General features: G+C 42.9%; 1 protein-coding gene across 1 annotated transcript in view; it reads right to left on the bottom strand.

Annotated features, from left to right (window-relative positions):
* Nucleotides 1-6,943, bottom strand: part of fhdc1 (FH2 domain containing 1) — an 83,721-nt gene extending 76,778 nt beyond the window's left edge. The window contains 1 exon segment of the mRNA XM_069923130.1: nucleotides 6,809-6,943. Coding sequence (XP_069779231.1) covers nucleotides 6,809-6,943 — 135 coding nt within the window.
* Between the last annotated feature and the right edge of the window lie 10,497 nt (nucleotides 6,944-17,440).

Raw genomic sequence — 17,440 nt, 5'->3', positions numbered from 1 at the left:
ACCCTGATTGCCTGTGATGCCACTTTCAGGGAAGTGTGTATCCCAGTTCTACAATACTCTCCTTGGCCTTACTACTGATTGTTTCAACCCTGTGCTGAGTTAATTTACTAGAATGCAACACCTCACATTTGTCAAATTTGAACTCCATCTGCCACACCCTGACTCACGTTCCCAGTCGATCGAGGTCCTGTTGTGATTTTGGATAACCTTCTTTGCTGTCCATTGCACCACAATGTTTACTGTCATTCCAAAACTTACTAACAATATTAACTCTTAATACAAACAAAAGGAATGCAGCACTGATCCCTTCAGCACACTACCAATCACAGGCCTCCAATCTGAAAACAACTCACTGCTACCACTTCCACCAATTTTGAATCCAATCAACTAATACTGGATCTCTCGTGATCTGATATTTTTTGGAAATTTGACAAAAGCCTTACTGAAGTCCATGTAGACAACAACCATTGTCTTGCTCTCATAAATCTTCTTTACCACCTTTTCAATAAACTCATATTTGTGAGACATGATTTTCCATGGTGTCCATCCCGGATTAGTCCTTAATTTTTAAAAACTGCTTGAAGCTATGCTCAAGTTTCAATCTGCAACATTTTTCCTATATCAACAATAAAATGCAAAATACGATCAACATCAAAATTGTATTTTCAAGATTGCCCCTTGTTTCTTTCAGGGATGGTGCCTCCTTTACTTTCAAATACAATATTTGAAATAGCTTGATATCTCACCTGTGGCTTTTTTCTATTAGGCAGTCTGAAAGGAGACTGCAATTGGGCAGTTCACTCTGGGCTTTCTGGAATGTAATCCAGTTTGCACATCTATGTCAATTCGGCACCAAGCAGAATTAGTTGGAAAGCATTTAATATTAGGCAATGAGTAATTTGCCTTAAATTGTAACATTTTCCCCCAACTTTCATCAAATTTACATCTGCTAACTTGGTACAGAACAAGGATCATTTTAAGTACATTTTACTTAACCCAGGTTTAGCATCGAACTGCTTGACAAGTTAGAGCTCCAAATCATTGGTTTTTGTAATCTCGTGAACACTTTTTGTTCATCAAGCACTTTTACTAAAATGTGAGATTGATAATTTCAAAATTAGCAAACAACAAATATTTCTGGCAAGATGAACCTGTTCTTGAAGAGAATGAAAAAAGGTATAAATGTTATATGGTATATGTTATATTGTGCATGCCTATTCTCATTCATCTCACAAACAACTCTTAATTGCTTACATGAAAAATGATCAGTCTCTTTTAATTACAAGAACAATGGTCTTTGTGGCAGGCGAAGCCACATGTTCCCACATGATTTATTTAATTGACAAAAGGTTATAAACAGAGAAATAGGTTTAGGTACAGGAACTGTAGAAAAGACATTATTCAAGAGATAATGATATTAGATTACTAAAGCATTTTTTCAAATAAAGGCTGGCATCTGGAGTATGGATGTGAAAAGACAAGACTTATTTACTCAAGGATGAATTCAAAGTTTTAATAAAGTATAAATAAATCAAGCAAGTTTTATCATTTGTTTGAGTTCAGAATATAGTGATGGAGATGTAGAAATTCTTCGTCCCTTGCTTAAGATTGTTCGTCATCTTTAGAAGTGGCATACATCCAAGCGCTGGGATAATTCCTCCCAACTAGCACTCACTGTTTCCTAATCCTGCAATCATTTCCTGTTCATTCCTTGGGATTTATCCTGAAATCCCAAAGCTCAGAGTTTACTGCATTGACCATACATATAAAGTTTCATAAATACCCTTTTAAGTGCAGGTTTCTCAGCATCATCGAGTTACCACGGACTTTTTCTCACATAAAATCACTGAAGTTGCTTAGAGAGAAACTTTCCATTTCCAAAAACAAAAATTGGTGCTAAATCTTGTACTGCATATGATCTTCGTTTACTCCTAATAATCAATTTCATTATTTTATTCACATTAGAAATTAATAATACAAGCAACATGTCCTCTTGTTTTCAATCCTCTGATCTGAATGGTGTCTGGGGACTTTCTAAAATGATTGACAGATTTCAACAGATACTACTTAGTCAACCAATGACAATTTCAGGATGGGAACACTTGCCTTGGGAAAGGTCAAGAGAGGAGCTACAAAAGGGATTCTGAGCTTTATAAACCTCCACAATTGACAGAATCTTGGTCTATTCACTTTAAAATAGTGTGTGTACAGAAGCAACCTGAAGGAAGCCCATAAATACTTTTAAAGATCAGAGAGCATCCTTAGAGTATCTGAAATATGTTGCAACTAGATGCTTTTAAAGACAAATTATTTGTTTCCTGTCAGTCAGTCAGAGAATGCATCATAGAAGGTGAGAGTTGTGCAGTTAACAATTAAATTTACAGCCACAAAAAGGAAGTTATCCAATTCACCAGATCTTCACCAACCAGAATTACTGAAACCAGGTATGGAAGATAAGATTAACCAATGGCCCCGCAGGTTTCAGAAATTCCAATTTCAGAAAATATACTCAGATTCTAAGTCAATATTAGTAGGTGGTGACGAAAGCTCATAATCCCCTTTGTAACTCCAATCTTGACTTTTCCAAGGTAACATTATTTCCTACTTTGAGGATGAGGGCAAAGATGCAAGTCTTCATCCAAGAGCTTTTTTTTAATCATGTTGATATGGTCTTCAGACATCACCCTTTCAGATTTAACAAATTCTAGAACAAATAGTTTTTGGTGAAGTGTTTCTTCGGTTGGTCTACTAATCATCTTGAATCAATTCCCAAGTTATTAACCTCTCTGCCAGGAGACACAGTCTGTTTCTGCTCCACTTGTCCAGGTCTTGCAAAATTGTACACATTTCAATGTAATATCTGATGGTAAAGTAAACTATAACTTGCTCATCTATTCATTACTAAAATTCTCCAGCCCTTGCAACATCTTCACAAATCTCTTCCACATCCTCTGGTGCCTTCTTGCCCCATGTGGTCATCACAAGTTATCCAGCTGTGGTCACACTAGAGCTTAAAACAGTTTTACCATGATCTACCTCCCTGCATTTGTATTTTATGCCTTAGTCAATAAATATCCTCCTATACTTTATCTAGTCATCCTATTTTCTTTTTAAAAATAATTATTTCCAGCACAACAGAAGTTGATTCTGGCCACCTAAACCCATGCTGCCCAATTACACCCAAATTAACTACAACCACACACATTTTGGAGGGTGGAAGGAAACCGGAGCACCCGGGGAAATCCACAGACATAAGGAGAATGTACAAATTCCTTAGACGACATTGAATTCATACCTGGGTCACTGCTGCTGTATAAACATTACACTAACCACTACACTAACCGTGCTAACCTGTTACCTTTTGGTATTGCGGCAATGAACTCCAAGATCTAGACGCTTCATAATATCTATGTATTTGTTTTTCTTGTTTGCTTTTTCCCAAAAGCCTCACCTCACACTTCCAGCTTATAATTTTCTTTTTGATAATTTGCAGTTTTGCTGTTATCCACAAGCTTCCTTAAACATAAAGTCTATGAAACGTCTACAAGATATTCCACTAAAAGCTAAAGGCCTAATACTGAACTATTAATTCCACTGCATAAAGGACATTAAAACTCCCACTGATAATTTCCCTTTGATCTTGGTCCTTTACAGCTGATTGTGGGGCTGAAAATTCATCACTAAGATCTATGCAGATGATATTAAATGCATCATCCTCATAGGCCCTCCTTACCTACTCAAGTTAAAAAAAAGGCAGGCGTTAGTTAAGTATGAATTTCCCTTAACGTTCCCTTATTGTCCATATGAAATACTTCCAATCATTTGGCCATGAATGATGCCAGATTAACTGTTTAACTCTACTTTGATATATTTTCTTATAACAGTATAGGCCAGTTAGCCCACAAGTTTAGAGTGGCTCTTGGAGAATTCCCATCAGTCTTATTTCTACACTCAATTTCTGCACAGACTTTCCCTCTACCCCGCCCTCTATTATCCTGCTTTCCCAACTTGGGAAACGTAAGCCCCTTTCACACTGTTCAGTGCCCCGGGATAGGAATGGGGGGTCTGGCTTTTCACACTTGACCACTCCTAACTGGGACACTGAACACTTTCACACTTACAAGGAGCCATCCCCAGAGTTAGAACTGTTCTACCTTCTACTGGTGATGTCATGATGCATCGAGTAATGGTGAACCTGCCCTAAATCCTGATCAATATATTATGATCTTATATTTGACAAAAATTAATCATGCATAATTATAACATAATTAAGCTTTATGTACAGCATAGTATGAGCCCTTCAGCCCCTGTTGTTGTTGCGCTGACCTTCATAAGAGACTGTGGGAAAGTGCAAGTAATAAATAGTAATAGCGGACAATTTTTAAACAGGGTAGAAAAGTTGGTATGCTATAGCACTCAATTTATACTGTGACAAATTATGTTGTATTTTATATTGTATATAGATATGTTTTAAAGGAGATCAATTGTGGCATGTTTTTAGTGTAGGTCACATACAAACACTTCAAAACAAATCTCACTTTAAAGGCCAATTGGCATTTGATTCCTGGGATCACTTGCAAGTGCGAAAGGGGCTATTGTCACCAATTCACCAACCGCCAATTCTTTGAGATATAGGAATTGGGAACACCAATCGGAAACCCATGTGGTCACATGGAGAATGTGCAAAGCCCACGAAAACACCACCCTGGTAGAGAAGTACCAGACCAACAGTCATTAAGTCTTTTCACCATATGTTGTAGAAGTAAGGGTCTTTCTAGATTAGATTGCCAATGATTAATACATCAAATATATAAACATATTAATTAATCAAAATATTAATACAGCTTGGTTAATGCTTATGCTGGGTTAGTGGGAGATAAATAAAGACAGTGATATGTGTTGCCTGGCAATGACATAGGACAGAGAGAGGCTCTGGAATGTGTGTTTCCCATATCCTGGCTGATAATTCCAACAGTTTAATTTCTCTCTGGAATCATGTGATTTACAGGAATTAGGGGAATCGAAGCTAAAAATACCTTAGAAGATGGGAACACATCTGAGTGATTGGTCCACATTATGGTGTATCATGTAGATGGACATCGCATAAATTAATGCTGAATGGATAATGCTTGCTTCCTAGGAGGTGGCAGTTTCAAGTCCACGCTGCTGAAGATCCAGCTGCGCTGGGTGGGTCACGTCTCCAGAATGGAGGACCATCGCCTTCCCAAGATCGTGTTATATGGCGAGCTCTCCACTGGCCACCGTGACAGAGGTGCACCAAAGAAGAGGTACAAGGACTGCCTAAAGAAATCTCTTGGTTCCTGCCACATTGACCACCGCCAGTGGGCTGATATCGCCTCCAACCGTGCATCTTGGCGCCTCACAGTTCGGCGGGCAGCAACCTCCTTTAAAGAAGACCGCAGAGCCCACCTCACTGACAAAAGGCAAAGGAGGAAAAACCCAACACCCAACCCCAACCAACCAATTTTCCCCTGCAACCGCTGCAACCGTGTCTGCCTGTCCCGCATCGGACTTGTCAGCCACAAACGAGCCTGCAGCTGACGTGGACATTTACCCCCTCCATAAATCTTCGTCCGCGAAGCCAAGCCAAAGAATGTCAGACAGTGTTGAAAAATTTAAACCCATGCATTTTTATGTTTGGGGAGCTCCTTAATCCCCAATGGAGGTGAACTAATAAAGGGAATTGGCTGAAGTAAAGTCTGAGTCCTTCATTCCTCAGGAGAGTAAAATGCTGATTGGGACCCCACCCCATAACCTGGATGAGGATCAACACCAATGCTCCACAATGTCTGCACTCAAAGTGGTTTGGAAAATAATGGTCAAGGCATCAGCTCCATCTTTCCATGCCTCTTTCCATGCAAGGGAGGTTTAAATGGTATTACCACAAAGGAAAAGATTACAATGTTGTCAAAAAAGAGATAAGTATGAGAACTGGGAAAATTTCAGAATTCAGCAAAGGAGCACCAGGAAATTGATAAGGAAAAACAGAAAAATGGGAGTCACCCAGCAAGAAACCAACACTGTAAGGGCTTGTGAAAATATGTGAAAAGGAAAAGATTAGCGAAGATTAATGCAGATCCATTATTGAGTAAAGGGGGGAAATTATCTTTGGAAGGAGCAAATGACAAAGAAATTAAATTATTTTGGGTCTATCATTACAGAAAATCTAGAAACAATGCAAGTAGAAGCCCAGAGTAAATGAGGAACTGATAAACATTAACATTAATTAAAAGTATGAGAACAATTAATGGGATTAAATTTGTATCATACTTTTAAATAATGCTAATAGCTATCCACTGGGATAAAAGAGGAATTGTGATGGTACGCCATTAGGCAGGTGAACCGGCCCCGCTTGTCACGCACTGGCGGGGCAGCCGGTCAAATGGCGCCGTCGGGGGTTTCCACCCGACCTCAGCACCAGGCTCAGAAGCCCGTGCTTGGGGACCCACGTGACGCCCCGGTGACGTCGGGGCCCCCCAGCGCGATTCTCAGCCAGGTCCGGGCTGGGAGTATAAGACCAGCCAGGCAGCCTGCAACAAATCAGTTTTTGCTCACTGAACTCAACCCGTCTGGTTGTGCGATCCTTCAGTTAGCAGTGTAGCCGCCGCTACAATTGGTGACCCCGACAGGTTCAAACGTCTTTGAACACAACGTGAATGACCCTTCGATCAACACTATAGCCATCAAGCTTCCTGACTTCTGGGTTCAGGAGCCAGAGACCTCATTCAGCCACGCAGAGGTTCAGTTTCATCTCCGCCAGATTTCATGGGATTCGACCAAGTTTTACCATGTGGTCTCCGCTCTGGATCAGGTCACTGCGAAATGAGTGCTGCACCTTGTTCAGCACCCACCCGTGGAAGATATTTACGGGACCATCAAGCGGGTACTCACCGGCTCTCTCGGCCTCTCCAGGCACCAGCATGCTGGTCGGATGCTATGCCTCGACGCCTTAGGGGACAGAACTCCAATTGAGTTGATGGACGAGATGCTCACGATCATGGGCGATCATACCAACTGCCCACTCTTCGAGCACATCTTCCTCAACCATATGCCTTAAGTCATCCAGCCGTTACTGTCCCAAGAGAGCTTTGCTCAAAAGGCTCAGGAGCTATGGCTCGAACGATTCCCGGAGGATTCAGCAGTCCAGCAGTCCAGCAGGTTATGAATCACGGGCATGATCACACCAAGCCTTCCTCTAGCACTGCGGTGGAACACCCAGCCCCTGCAAAGGCCTCAAAGAGCATAGCCAGAAGCAAGTCATCCACTTCAGGCCTCTGCTTCTTCCACCAGCGCTGGGGAGCCAAGGCTCAGAAGTGTCGTCAGCCTTGCTCATTCCAGGGAAATGAGCAGGCCGGCCATTGTTAATGACTGCGGCGGCTGGCCAAGAACACAGCCTTCTCTACCTGCAGGATTCAGTCAGCGGCCGGCAGTTCCTCGTCGACATCAGAGCCCAGATCATTGTCATCCCGGCCACAGCCATCGAGTCCCGGAACCGGCCTCGAGGACCTCCACGCCGTGCCGCCAATTCGATGGAGATCTGAATGTATGGAGACAAGACCGTTCACTTCCAGATCGTCCAGCAGAAGTTCTCATGGAGATTCACCGTTTCGTCCATTCCAAACGCCATCCTGGGTGTCGACTTCTTCCTCGCACACGAACTCCTGGTCGACATTCGAAATAGGCGACTGGTAGATGCCCGTACCTTCTAATCCGTTCATATCAATGTCTCCCACACAGAGCAGCTGCAGATGGCCATGGACAGCATGCCCAAGGATGAGTTTCAGCGTATCCTTGACGAAATCCCATCCTTCCTCAAGCCACAGTTCTCCGCCGCCTAACCACCCCATGGGGCGTTTCATTACATCCCCACCCAAGGCCCGCCAGTCCACGCCAAGGCACTCCGGCTCCCGCTGGATAAGCTCCAGATACCGAAGGAAGAGTTCTCGCATCTGCAGAAGCTGGGGATCATTCAACGCTCCGACAGTCCTTGGCGCTCCTGAGGAGATTATCGATGGCTTAACAATGCAACGGTACCTGATCGTTACCCGATCCCTCACATCCAGGACTTTACGGCCAACCTGCATGGCACGAGGGTATTTTCCAAGGTCGACCTGGTCTACGGATATCACCAAATCCTGGTGCACCCAGAGGACATACCCAAAACGGCATTCATCACCCCCTTCAGCTTGTTTGAGTTCCTACGCATGCCGTTCAGGTTCAAGAACGCCACCCAGACCTTCCAGTGTCTTATGGACACAATGGGCAAGGATTTGAATTTCATATTCCTTTACCTGGATGACATCCTTGTCACCAGCAGAGACCGGGCACATCACAAGTCTAATCTGCACACCCTCTTCTCCAGACTGGCCGACTTCGGCCTAACGATCAATCCGGCCAAGTGCCAGTTCGGGAAAGAGTCCATGCAGTTCCTGCGCCATACCATCACGGCCGAAGGAGTCACATCTGCTACTATGAAGGTCGCTGTAATCACAAACCGACCACAAACTCCTCACTCCGGCACTCGCTATGGCAAGAGATCCCCGGTCGGCCCGCCAACAGCGTCACCTCTCCTTCGTGTCGGAGTTCACCACCGACATTCGGCACAAGGCGGGTAAAGACAACATGGTCGCTGACACACTCTCATGACTGGCCATTTGCGCGCTGACACCCAGCCTTGACTTCGACTAGCTTGCCCGGGACAAGAAGTCCGACAAGGAGACGTGGGCCTTCAGGACTGCCTTCACCGGCCTGCGGTTCCAGGACCTCTCAACTCCTCACGGTGAGGGCACCATCCTGTGAGATATCACCATGGGCACCAGTGGTTCCCCAGCAGTTGCGCAGGCAAGTCTTCCACCATATCCATGACCTTTCCCACCCTTCCATCAGAACATTTCATCTGGCACAGGCTTCGGAAGCAGATTTGCGGACTGGGCCAGAACCTGCACCCATTGCCAGCTTTCCAAGGTACACAGGCACACCCGAGCGCCCGTACAAGATTTTGAACACGTCCAGGAATGGTTCAGCCACATCGTTGGACCCTTGCCCGTTTCCCGAGGTAACAGTTACCTTTTCACAATGGTAGACCACACCACTCATTGGCCCGAGGTGATCCCGATGCCAGATGCCTCCACAGACGCCTGCTCCCGAGCGCTTTTGAACGATTGGATTGCCTGGTTCGGTATTCCAAACCACCTCACCAGTGATCGGGGCACCCAGTTCACCTCTGCGCTCTGGGCACAGCTTGCCAACAGGCTGAAAATCGAGTTACATCACACCACGGCCTATCACCCGCAGGCCAATGGGCTAGTCGAGCGATTGCACCGCTACCTTAAGTCGGCACTTATAGCCCGCCTCACCGGCCCCGACTGGGTGGAGGAGCTTTGGGTGTTCCTGGGCATCAGCTCGACACCCAAAGAAGACCTACAGGCATCATCAGCCAAGCTGGTCTACAATGCACCGCTAGCCCTACCCAGTGAGTTCGTCAACGCACCTCACAACCCCCAGCAGTCACCGCATGGTCTACTTCCCTGCCTCTGGGCCCAGTTGGACTCCTTCACACCCCCACCACCGCCCAGACATGGCACACAGGCCTCTCGCATCCCCAACGAGCTGTACTCCGCAGAGTACGTTTTTAATCAGGTGGGGCCCGTACTGCACCTCGACAAAGACCATATGAAGGGCCATACAAAGTCGTCCAGCGTTCAGGATCCACTTTCACACTGGACATCGGTGGTAAGAGGGAACTGTTTACAGTGGACAGGTCAAAGCCAGCCCACCTCAATCCGAACCAAGAAGCGAGGCTGCCCGGCAAAAAAGGACATTGGCTCCAGTTCTGGGGGGGGGGGTAGTGACTGTGTGGCGGTACGCCATTTAGGCAGGCGAACCGGCCCCGCTTGTCATGCACGCGGCAGGGCAGCCGGCCAAAATGGTGCCGTCAGGGGTTTCCTCCCGACCTCGGCACCGGGCTCAGAAGCCTGTGCTTGGGGACCCACGTGACGCCCCAGTGACGTCGGGGCCCCCCAGCGCAGTTCTCAGCCAGGTCCGGGCTGGGAGTATAAGACCAGCCAAGCAGCCTGCAATAAATCAGTTTTTGCTCACTGAACTCAACCCGTTTGATTGAGCGATCTTTCAGTTAGCAAGTGTAGTTGCCGCTACAGAATCTTCATAAGCACCATCAAATCCAGCTAGCCTTGAACTAAAAGCCTATTTTCTACCCTAAAAAGAAAGGGAGGGGGAAGGCAGGATTGTAGAGATAAAAATCAGATTAGCTATGATCTTACTAAATGGCAGGAGAAAAGGCAATTCTCATGCTAACAATCAGATGAATGATAAGATATTCTGTGCTCACAAGTTAATTTTTTTTCTGAATACCAAACGGATCATACAAAAGAATGTGATAGTCAAAATCAATACCTAACACCTGTTACCTTGCTGTATGTCTGTGGCAGCTGCTTTGCTGGAGAATAAAAATAATGGAACTTGGAAGGTGGAAATGGGTAAATCAAAAAGGCTATCATCCTGAGGGAACAGCAGATTTCTGTCCTTTCAATCTTCTGCCTGAGTAATGTGCTGTCAAGGGTGAAATGATTACTGCTGACTAAATATTGAAGTCACACTCATGAGGTTGCAACACAACTTATGTGTGGCTTTGCTAAAATTTCATAGGAGTGTTGTAATCCTAAATCCTGATCTCAGCACCAGTTGTCCAAATTAGAGTAAAATTTCAATAATCCAGAAATCCTGATAGTTTATAATCTGGCTCACTCATTAATAAAGGGATCCAAGCAAGTCTATTCTGGTCTCGTCCACCATTTGCAGTGGTGCTGAACACAAATGATTGCTGCATAAAGACTATTTGCAAAATAAACAATATCTTTTTCCACTCAAAAATTCACTAGGTTCTGTTTCCTGCACTTGCTTCATTTTCACTAATCACTTGAAATTGTGCAATACTGCTGTGTTTTTGCATTGGGGTATTAACAGGAGTAACGCCCAATTGTCTGGAAAATCTGTTAATCTGGAAAAGTCTCAGGCATGGCAGATTATTGGAGTCTTTCTGTGGTAAATAGATATTTTAAAAAGTTCCTTATTTTCAATAGTTTTGAACTTCACAGAACTTGTACAAAAATTTCCACCTCTTCAATTGCTCCTGGTGCTGCAGTACTGAAAAATAAATTAATTTATGCTGTTTCCATCACCACATATTATTTGAATGTGCCTTTCTGTATTTAACCCCATTAACCCTATTTATACCAGGGCATTTACATGACACAGTTCCTCCTGATCTCACATTTGATGGCACTCCATTTAGACTCAATTTGTTTTTACTTGTTCAGGAAACATTTCAAATAAGGGAACAAATATTTAAAGTGGTTCAATTTTATGTGCTGAAGTTATTTTGAAATATATCCCTCGTCCTACTTTCTTTTACCATTTCCTTACCCTGTTAAATTTCACCCATGTAAAGTTAGAGTACCATCTCTTGAATCTACGCTTTCCCAACTCGGATCTTTTTAACCTAATCTCTGTGATTGAGGAACAAATAAATTACATTTCTCCAAGCATTGGTTTTTATAGCTTTCTTAATCGAATAAATCAAGAAACCATGCACCACATCTTAACTCAACACTGGCTTCGGAAAACACAAACAATATTATATCTCATGGGTTGAAGTTTCTCCATTAATATAGTGTGGGATGAATGGAAAAGGACTTTCTGATATCTGTAACACAAACATCTGTTCATTGGCAAAACATTTCAACAACATTAAACCACAAGATGAAATCATCTTCTCCAAATAGAGATGATAGGAGGCAGATTGACTGTTTGGTGATACTCACCAACATGGGAATGCGAAGAGCAGACCTTGCAGTGATTACCAGCTTGCAATAGCCTCCATCAAGCCAAAATGATCAGCACAGGTATATGCACAAGGGACATGAATGTTAGGAATGTTGACGTTAAATTTCACTGAAAGATGGAAGCCTGTCATTTTGCACTAAAAATCCATTTGATGAAGAGGACAGGAATGCAGAGCAGAAGATTAACAAAGTAGAAATTACCTGTAGACAGAACAGTGAAGCCTGCTGGGGACTGGACTACACCGTATCCATGGAGCATCACATAAACCAGCCAAGCCCTTTACAAGAAGGATGTAGAAACAAAATATCAGGAACTGTGCAGCCATTTGACCATATCAGGTCAAATACCTTTTAAGAGTGTATAATAAACACTGTGAAAATATCCTGGCAACACAAGCTGGTGATCAAGAAATCATCCATAAAATTTCACAGCCCATCAAGGGCAAATACCAAAACAATAAATATACACTCAAGTCATCACTTACTGACAAAAGTAAAAGGACATGAGACGCATTTGGCAGATGCCATCGGAGAATCACTGATCAAGCATCCAAAGAGAAAGCACACCATGCAGGCAGATGAACACAACACCAATAGACACCCAAAGGAAGAGATCAACAAATACGTTAAATCTTGAAAAGGATTAGCTGCTGGCAGGAGTGTCTTGAATGTAGAATTTTGCAAAGGTAAATCCTTTACTGGAACCCGAATTCTGCCTGGAGTGGATTCCTCCCTAGTCCATTTCCTTGCATTTGGCATGCTTCAGGTCCTAACCAGTCACACTCAAAAATCGGAGCACATTTGCAAGAGAACAGACAATGGTGACCTGGCTATTTCTGAAGAACAGTGCTTCTGAATTTTGGCAGGAATAAATAGATGGTGTTTGCTGCGCATATACACCTGCATGCATATGATGTCATCACACCTGGCACGATGATGTCATGATGCTGCAGGGAACCATATTAGATTTGTGTCAAACAATGAACAAAGCATCACATTTCTGTGTGCAGTGTATTTCCAAACCTAGAATGCATAACAGATTGGCGACAAGGATTGAAACAAACCTCTTCTATGCTCCAGTGTTGGAAAACACAAGATTATCCTCAGGGAGGACCCCACAAACTCAGACGTAGAGAACAAAGAAAAGATTTAAAATGGCAGAGGCATAGTTTGGAAAATTCGTGACAGATAACTGGTATGACTATGTACCCAGATTTGATCATCACTGTCTTGCCCATATTATTACTGAGACTGAGCCTTTGAATCGAAAATGATCGCTGTTTCTAAGGCAAACGGGAAAGAAGACATTTCAACTGATAAAATCTCTGATAGCACCCGAAAGACCAGGAAAATAATTTTATGCTATAAAAGTTGTGTGCTATTATAGGGGCACATCTAAATTCAAAACTGCCTATTATGGCAAAAAAGACAAAGATTTTATTACAGAAAACAGAACAGGTGAGTCAGTAAGGAAATTTTAGCTGAATTATGTAAACTGTCATGACACTGTGAGTTTGGTGAATTCTTAAACAAAGCATTAAGAGACTGATTAGTAATGGATTTAACAGACCACAATGCCAGACAGCAATTACAAAGCAAAAAAGAGGTAACATTCATAAGATACATTCTTGAGTTTCAATATGGCCGATAATAACTTGGACATCTGCCAAAGCGAACCACTAATGGCGGGAAAATTTTCAGAAAAAGCAACCACAATCCTGATAATAGTTATTTCAGAAGATCTTGATGTCACCTATGTGATAGAGAGGGGTGCATCAGAGCCAAGTGACCAAGAAACAAAAGGTAAAAAGGATAAAAAGGACCAAAATACAAAAAGTATCCCAACTGAGTAAGAATGGTGAAGGAGAAAGATGAAAGCCCCAGATAAGGCCAAGCCAAAACTGGAACCAGTACTTAAGAAGTACCAGACAGTTTTCAAAAAAGGGCTGGGAAAAATCCAAGGAGTCCAGGCAAAATTACACCTGAAATCAGGAGTTGAACCCAAGTTTTATAAGCCCAGAATGGTATTGTTTGCAATAAAAGGAAAGATTAAATTGGAATTTAACAGATTAGGAAAAGAAGGAATACTGGAAAGAATCCAATGCAGTGATTGGGCAGCTCCCATCATGCCAGGGTGAAAAGCCAACGAAGAAATCCAGATTTGTGGTGATTACTAGGTCACCATTAACTCGGCCTTGAACAGGGGAAAGAAATTCACAAAGCTGGATTTATTATAAGCATGCCAACAAATAGAATTGGATGAAGACTCAAAGAAATATTTGGCAATCAATGCTCACATGGGGTTATTCACTTAAAGTGAATGTCATACAGAATATTTCAAGTGTCCATCGACAAATTATTACATGGCATTAATGTAGGATGTTTCTGTATGGGAATGGGTGCCAAGAAGGGAAGGGGAAGGCAAGACGGAGGGGGAGAGGAGTGGAGGGGTATTGGGAGATTTTTTTTTCTTTTTTAGGCTTGTTGGTTTTAGCTTTTTTAGTTCTATGTTGAAGGCCTATGGAAGAGAAATTGGACACAAGTATCAAGGGAAGAGAAGGAAACAATGGAAAGGTCTTGGGGTAATGGATAAAAGAGTCAAATTCATGAGTTTTAATGTAAATGGGATGATCAAGAATCTTGAAACATCTTAAAAAAAATGCAGGCTGACATAGGCTTTTTGCAGAAGACCCATCATACAAAACAAGAACATAAAGTTAAAGAGGGGATGGGCGGGCCAGGTGGTGATGTTCTCCTTCAACTCCAGAACCAGGGGAGTGACCATCTTGATAGGGAGGTGGCTACTGGCCTGGCGGGGAGGTTTGTGCTGATGCATTGTCAAATATACTCAGAACCCTGGAGACTCATGAATATATATGCCGCAAATTTATACAAGATATATTCTTGAAAGTAACCAAAGGATGTGAGAATGTCTTGATTGGAGGGGATTTTAATTTTTGTCTGGATCCAGTCATGGATAAATCGGCAAAGAAGGTAACAAGGGCCAGGGCGGCTAAGCCACCATGGCCTTTATGAAGGAGCTATATCTCATAGATGTCTGGAGGAGGCTGAATCCGAGTAAGGGATTACTCCTTTTACTCGAGACAATATAATTCCTATACCAGAATTAATTTATTTTTGGTGTCAGCCCAATTGGAGGGTAGGATATTGGAAACCGAGTACACAGCGCGGCTTTGTCAGATCATTCACCTCTGACAGTATCTATTATAATGCCAGATAAGCAGGCCTCAGTGTATAGATGGCACCTGAATACGTCATTGTTAGGAATACTGGAATTTTGTAGCTTTGTTAAAGCTCAGATTGATTTGTTCTGTGAGACAAACTGCCCCTCTACTAAGGATAACTTCCTAATATGGGACACATTGAAGGCTTATTTAAGGAGCCAAATAATTAGATATACCAAGAGCATTAGAAAGAAGCACATGAAGAAGAATAATGATTTGGAACAGGAAATAGCCCAATTGGAAAAGGAATCCCAAAGATCTGGCACAGAAGAGAAATACAGGAACTTGGTGAATAAAAAGCTCAAGTATAATATGCTTCAAACATACAAGACCAAAAGGTTAATTTTAAGATCTAGACAGCAGAATTATGAGCTGGGGGAAGAGGGACCACAAAGTCTTGTCCTTGAGGAGGAGGCCTCAAGAACAATCAATGTGATCCAAATGGGGGAAGGCAAGATCTCATACAAAGGAAATAAATAATAAAGTTTTATAAAGAATTATATAAATCTGAATCAGGGGGAGATCCTACCAAAATAGATTATTTCTTGCTCCCATTGGAACTACTAAATTTAGGACAGGAGGAACAAGAGTGGCTGAATGCCCCTTTCACCAAAGATGAGAAAGCATGGACTCTGAGCTTTTTGCAGCCTGGCAAGTTGCCGGGGTAGGATAGTTTCCCTGTCGAATTTTATAAAGAGTTCAAAGATCTCTTAATGCCTCTTCTTATTAAGGTGAAGGATTAGGCGGCGGAACTTCCCCCTCGCAACTCACAATTTCACGGGCTAAACTTCAGGCTCTCCGACAGCCAGGATCCGCTAGCGGGGCGTTGAGTCGAGAGCCGGTGAGCTCAAGTGGAGCCAGTGTGAGCTCGGGATTGACAAGCTCAGACGAGGATGCCGAGGGGGCTGGCCGGGACAGCGATGACCATAATGTAGAAGACCATCGAATCAGAGACATGGGTCTGCGGGATGGTAGCAATGGCAGCAGCCGATAGAGTGAGGGACAAAGCCACGAGGCCAGGAGAGGTCAGAAGGCCAGACTGCTACAGAAAAGGGAGGAGGGGGGCACGGAGCCCTCCATAAGAGACATTCTACAGATTCTGGCCCAAATGGAAGGCAGGTTGGAGAAGGTAGTGGACAGAAAGGCCAGAGACACATCAGAAAATTTAGACAGGATGGAGGGGGCTGGAAAAGATGCATACAGTCAATAATGAGAATGGAATATATGTAAATTTGAATACGAATCATGGCACTAACAATGTATATGGCTGTGCAAGCTTGTGTGAAAATATAAATAAAATATTAAAAAACCTATCAACACAAAACAACCATGTTGATGCTTTATCTCGCTTACCTCTACTGGAATCTGAACAGAAAGACAAAATAATTAAATGGATAGCGGAGAATACAGCTATTAATCAAGAATAACTTCACTGCTTAACCGTTACAGTGAAGATGATCAGCAAAGTACGGAAAGAAGCTACACTATCAAAAGTCCTATATTTCACATTAAATGGAAGGCCCAAGGCCAAAGCTACCTCTGAATAACTAAAACCTTATAATACGCGATGCCATAAGGTATCAATTGAAGAAGATTGATTATTGTGGGGGACCAGGACAATCATTAAAATGGCAAAATGGCAGATAGCCAGGGATGGTTCGGATGAAAGCATTAGCACCTAGACATGTCTGGTGGCCCTCAATAGGCATTAATATTGAACAGATGGTAATTTGTCAAGATATGCCACCCAAAGCTCCTCAAGCTGAAGGTAAATGGCCATCACGACCTTGGCACAGGATTGACATTTATTCTGCTGGTCCTTTGATGGGAGAAAACTTCCTCAATGTTGTCGATGGAAACTCTAAATAGCCAGTGGTATCACACATGAGAAAAACAACAACAGACCAGACAATTGAAAGATTACGAAGTATATTTGCATTATATGGATTACCTATTGAACTGGCTTCCAATAACAGTCCAGAGTTTGTGTCGGAGGCTTTTAAGGTATCCCTACGCAATAACATTATATGACACATCTTGTCAGCACCCTACCATCCAAGCACTAACGGGGAAGCAGAATGTTTTATACAGACTTTCAAAAAGGCCAAGAAAACAAAGAAACTCCTCAACATATCATGGAGTCACAATATCAGAGATTTCCTGTTAGGATATACGCCAAACTCTACCACCAAATGAACACCAGCTGAATTGATTTTGGACATAACTTAAGAACAAAGCTTTCCACAGTACATCTGAACATTGGCCTTTGCATAGAACAACCCACATCTCCAAGTAAATCTACCAGGTCTCTAG

This window comes from Narcine bancroftii, chromosome 3 (genome assembly GCF_036971445.1).
Source record: "Narcine bancroftii isolate sNarBan1 chromosome 3, sNarBan1.hap1, whole genome shotgun sequence".
Taxonomy (NCBI): Eukaryota; Metazoa; Chordata; class Chondrichthyes; order Torpediniformes; family Narcinidae; genus Narcine; species Narcine bancroftii.
The sequence above is the reverse complement of the archived record's forward strand: the minus strand, read 5'-3'. Positions and strand labels throughout refer to the sequence as shown.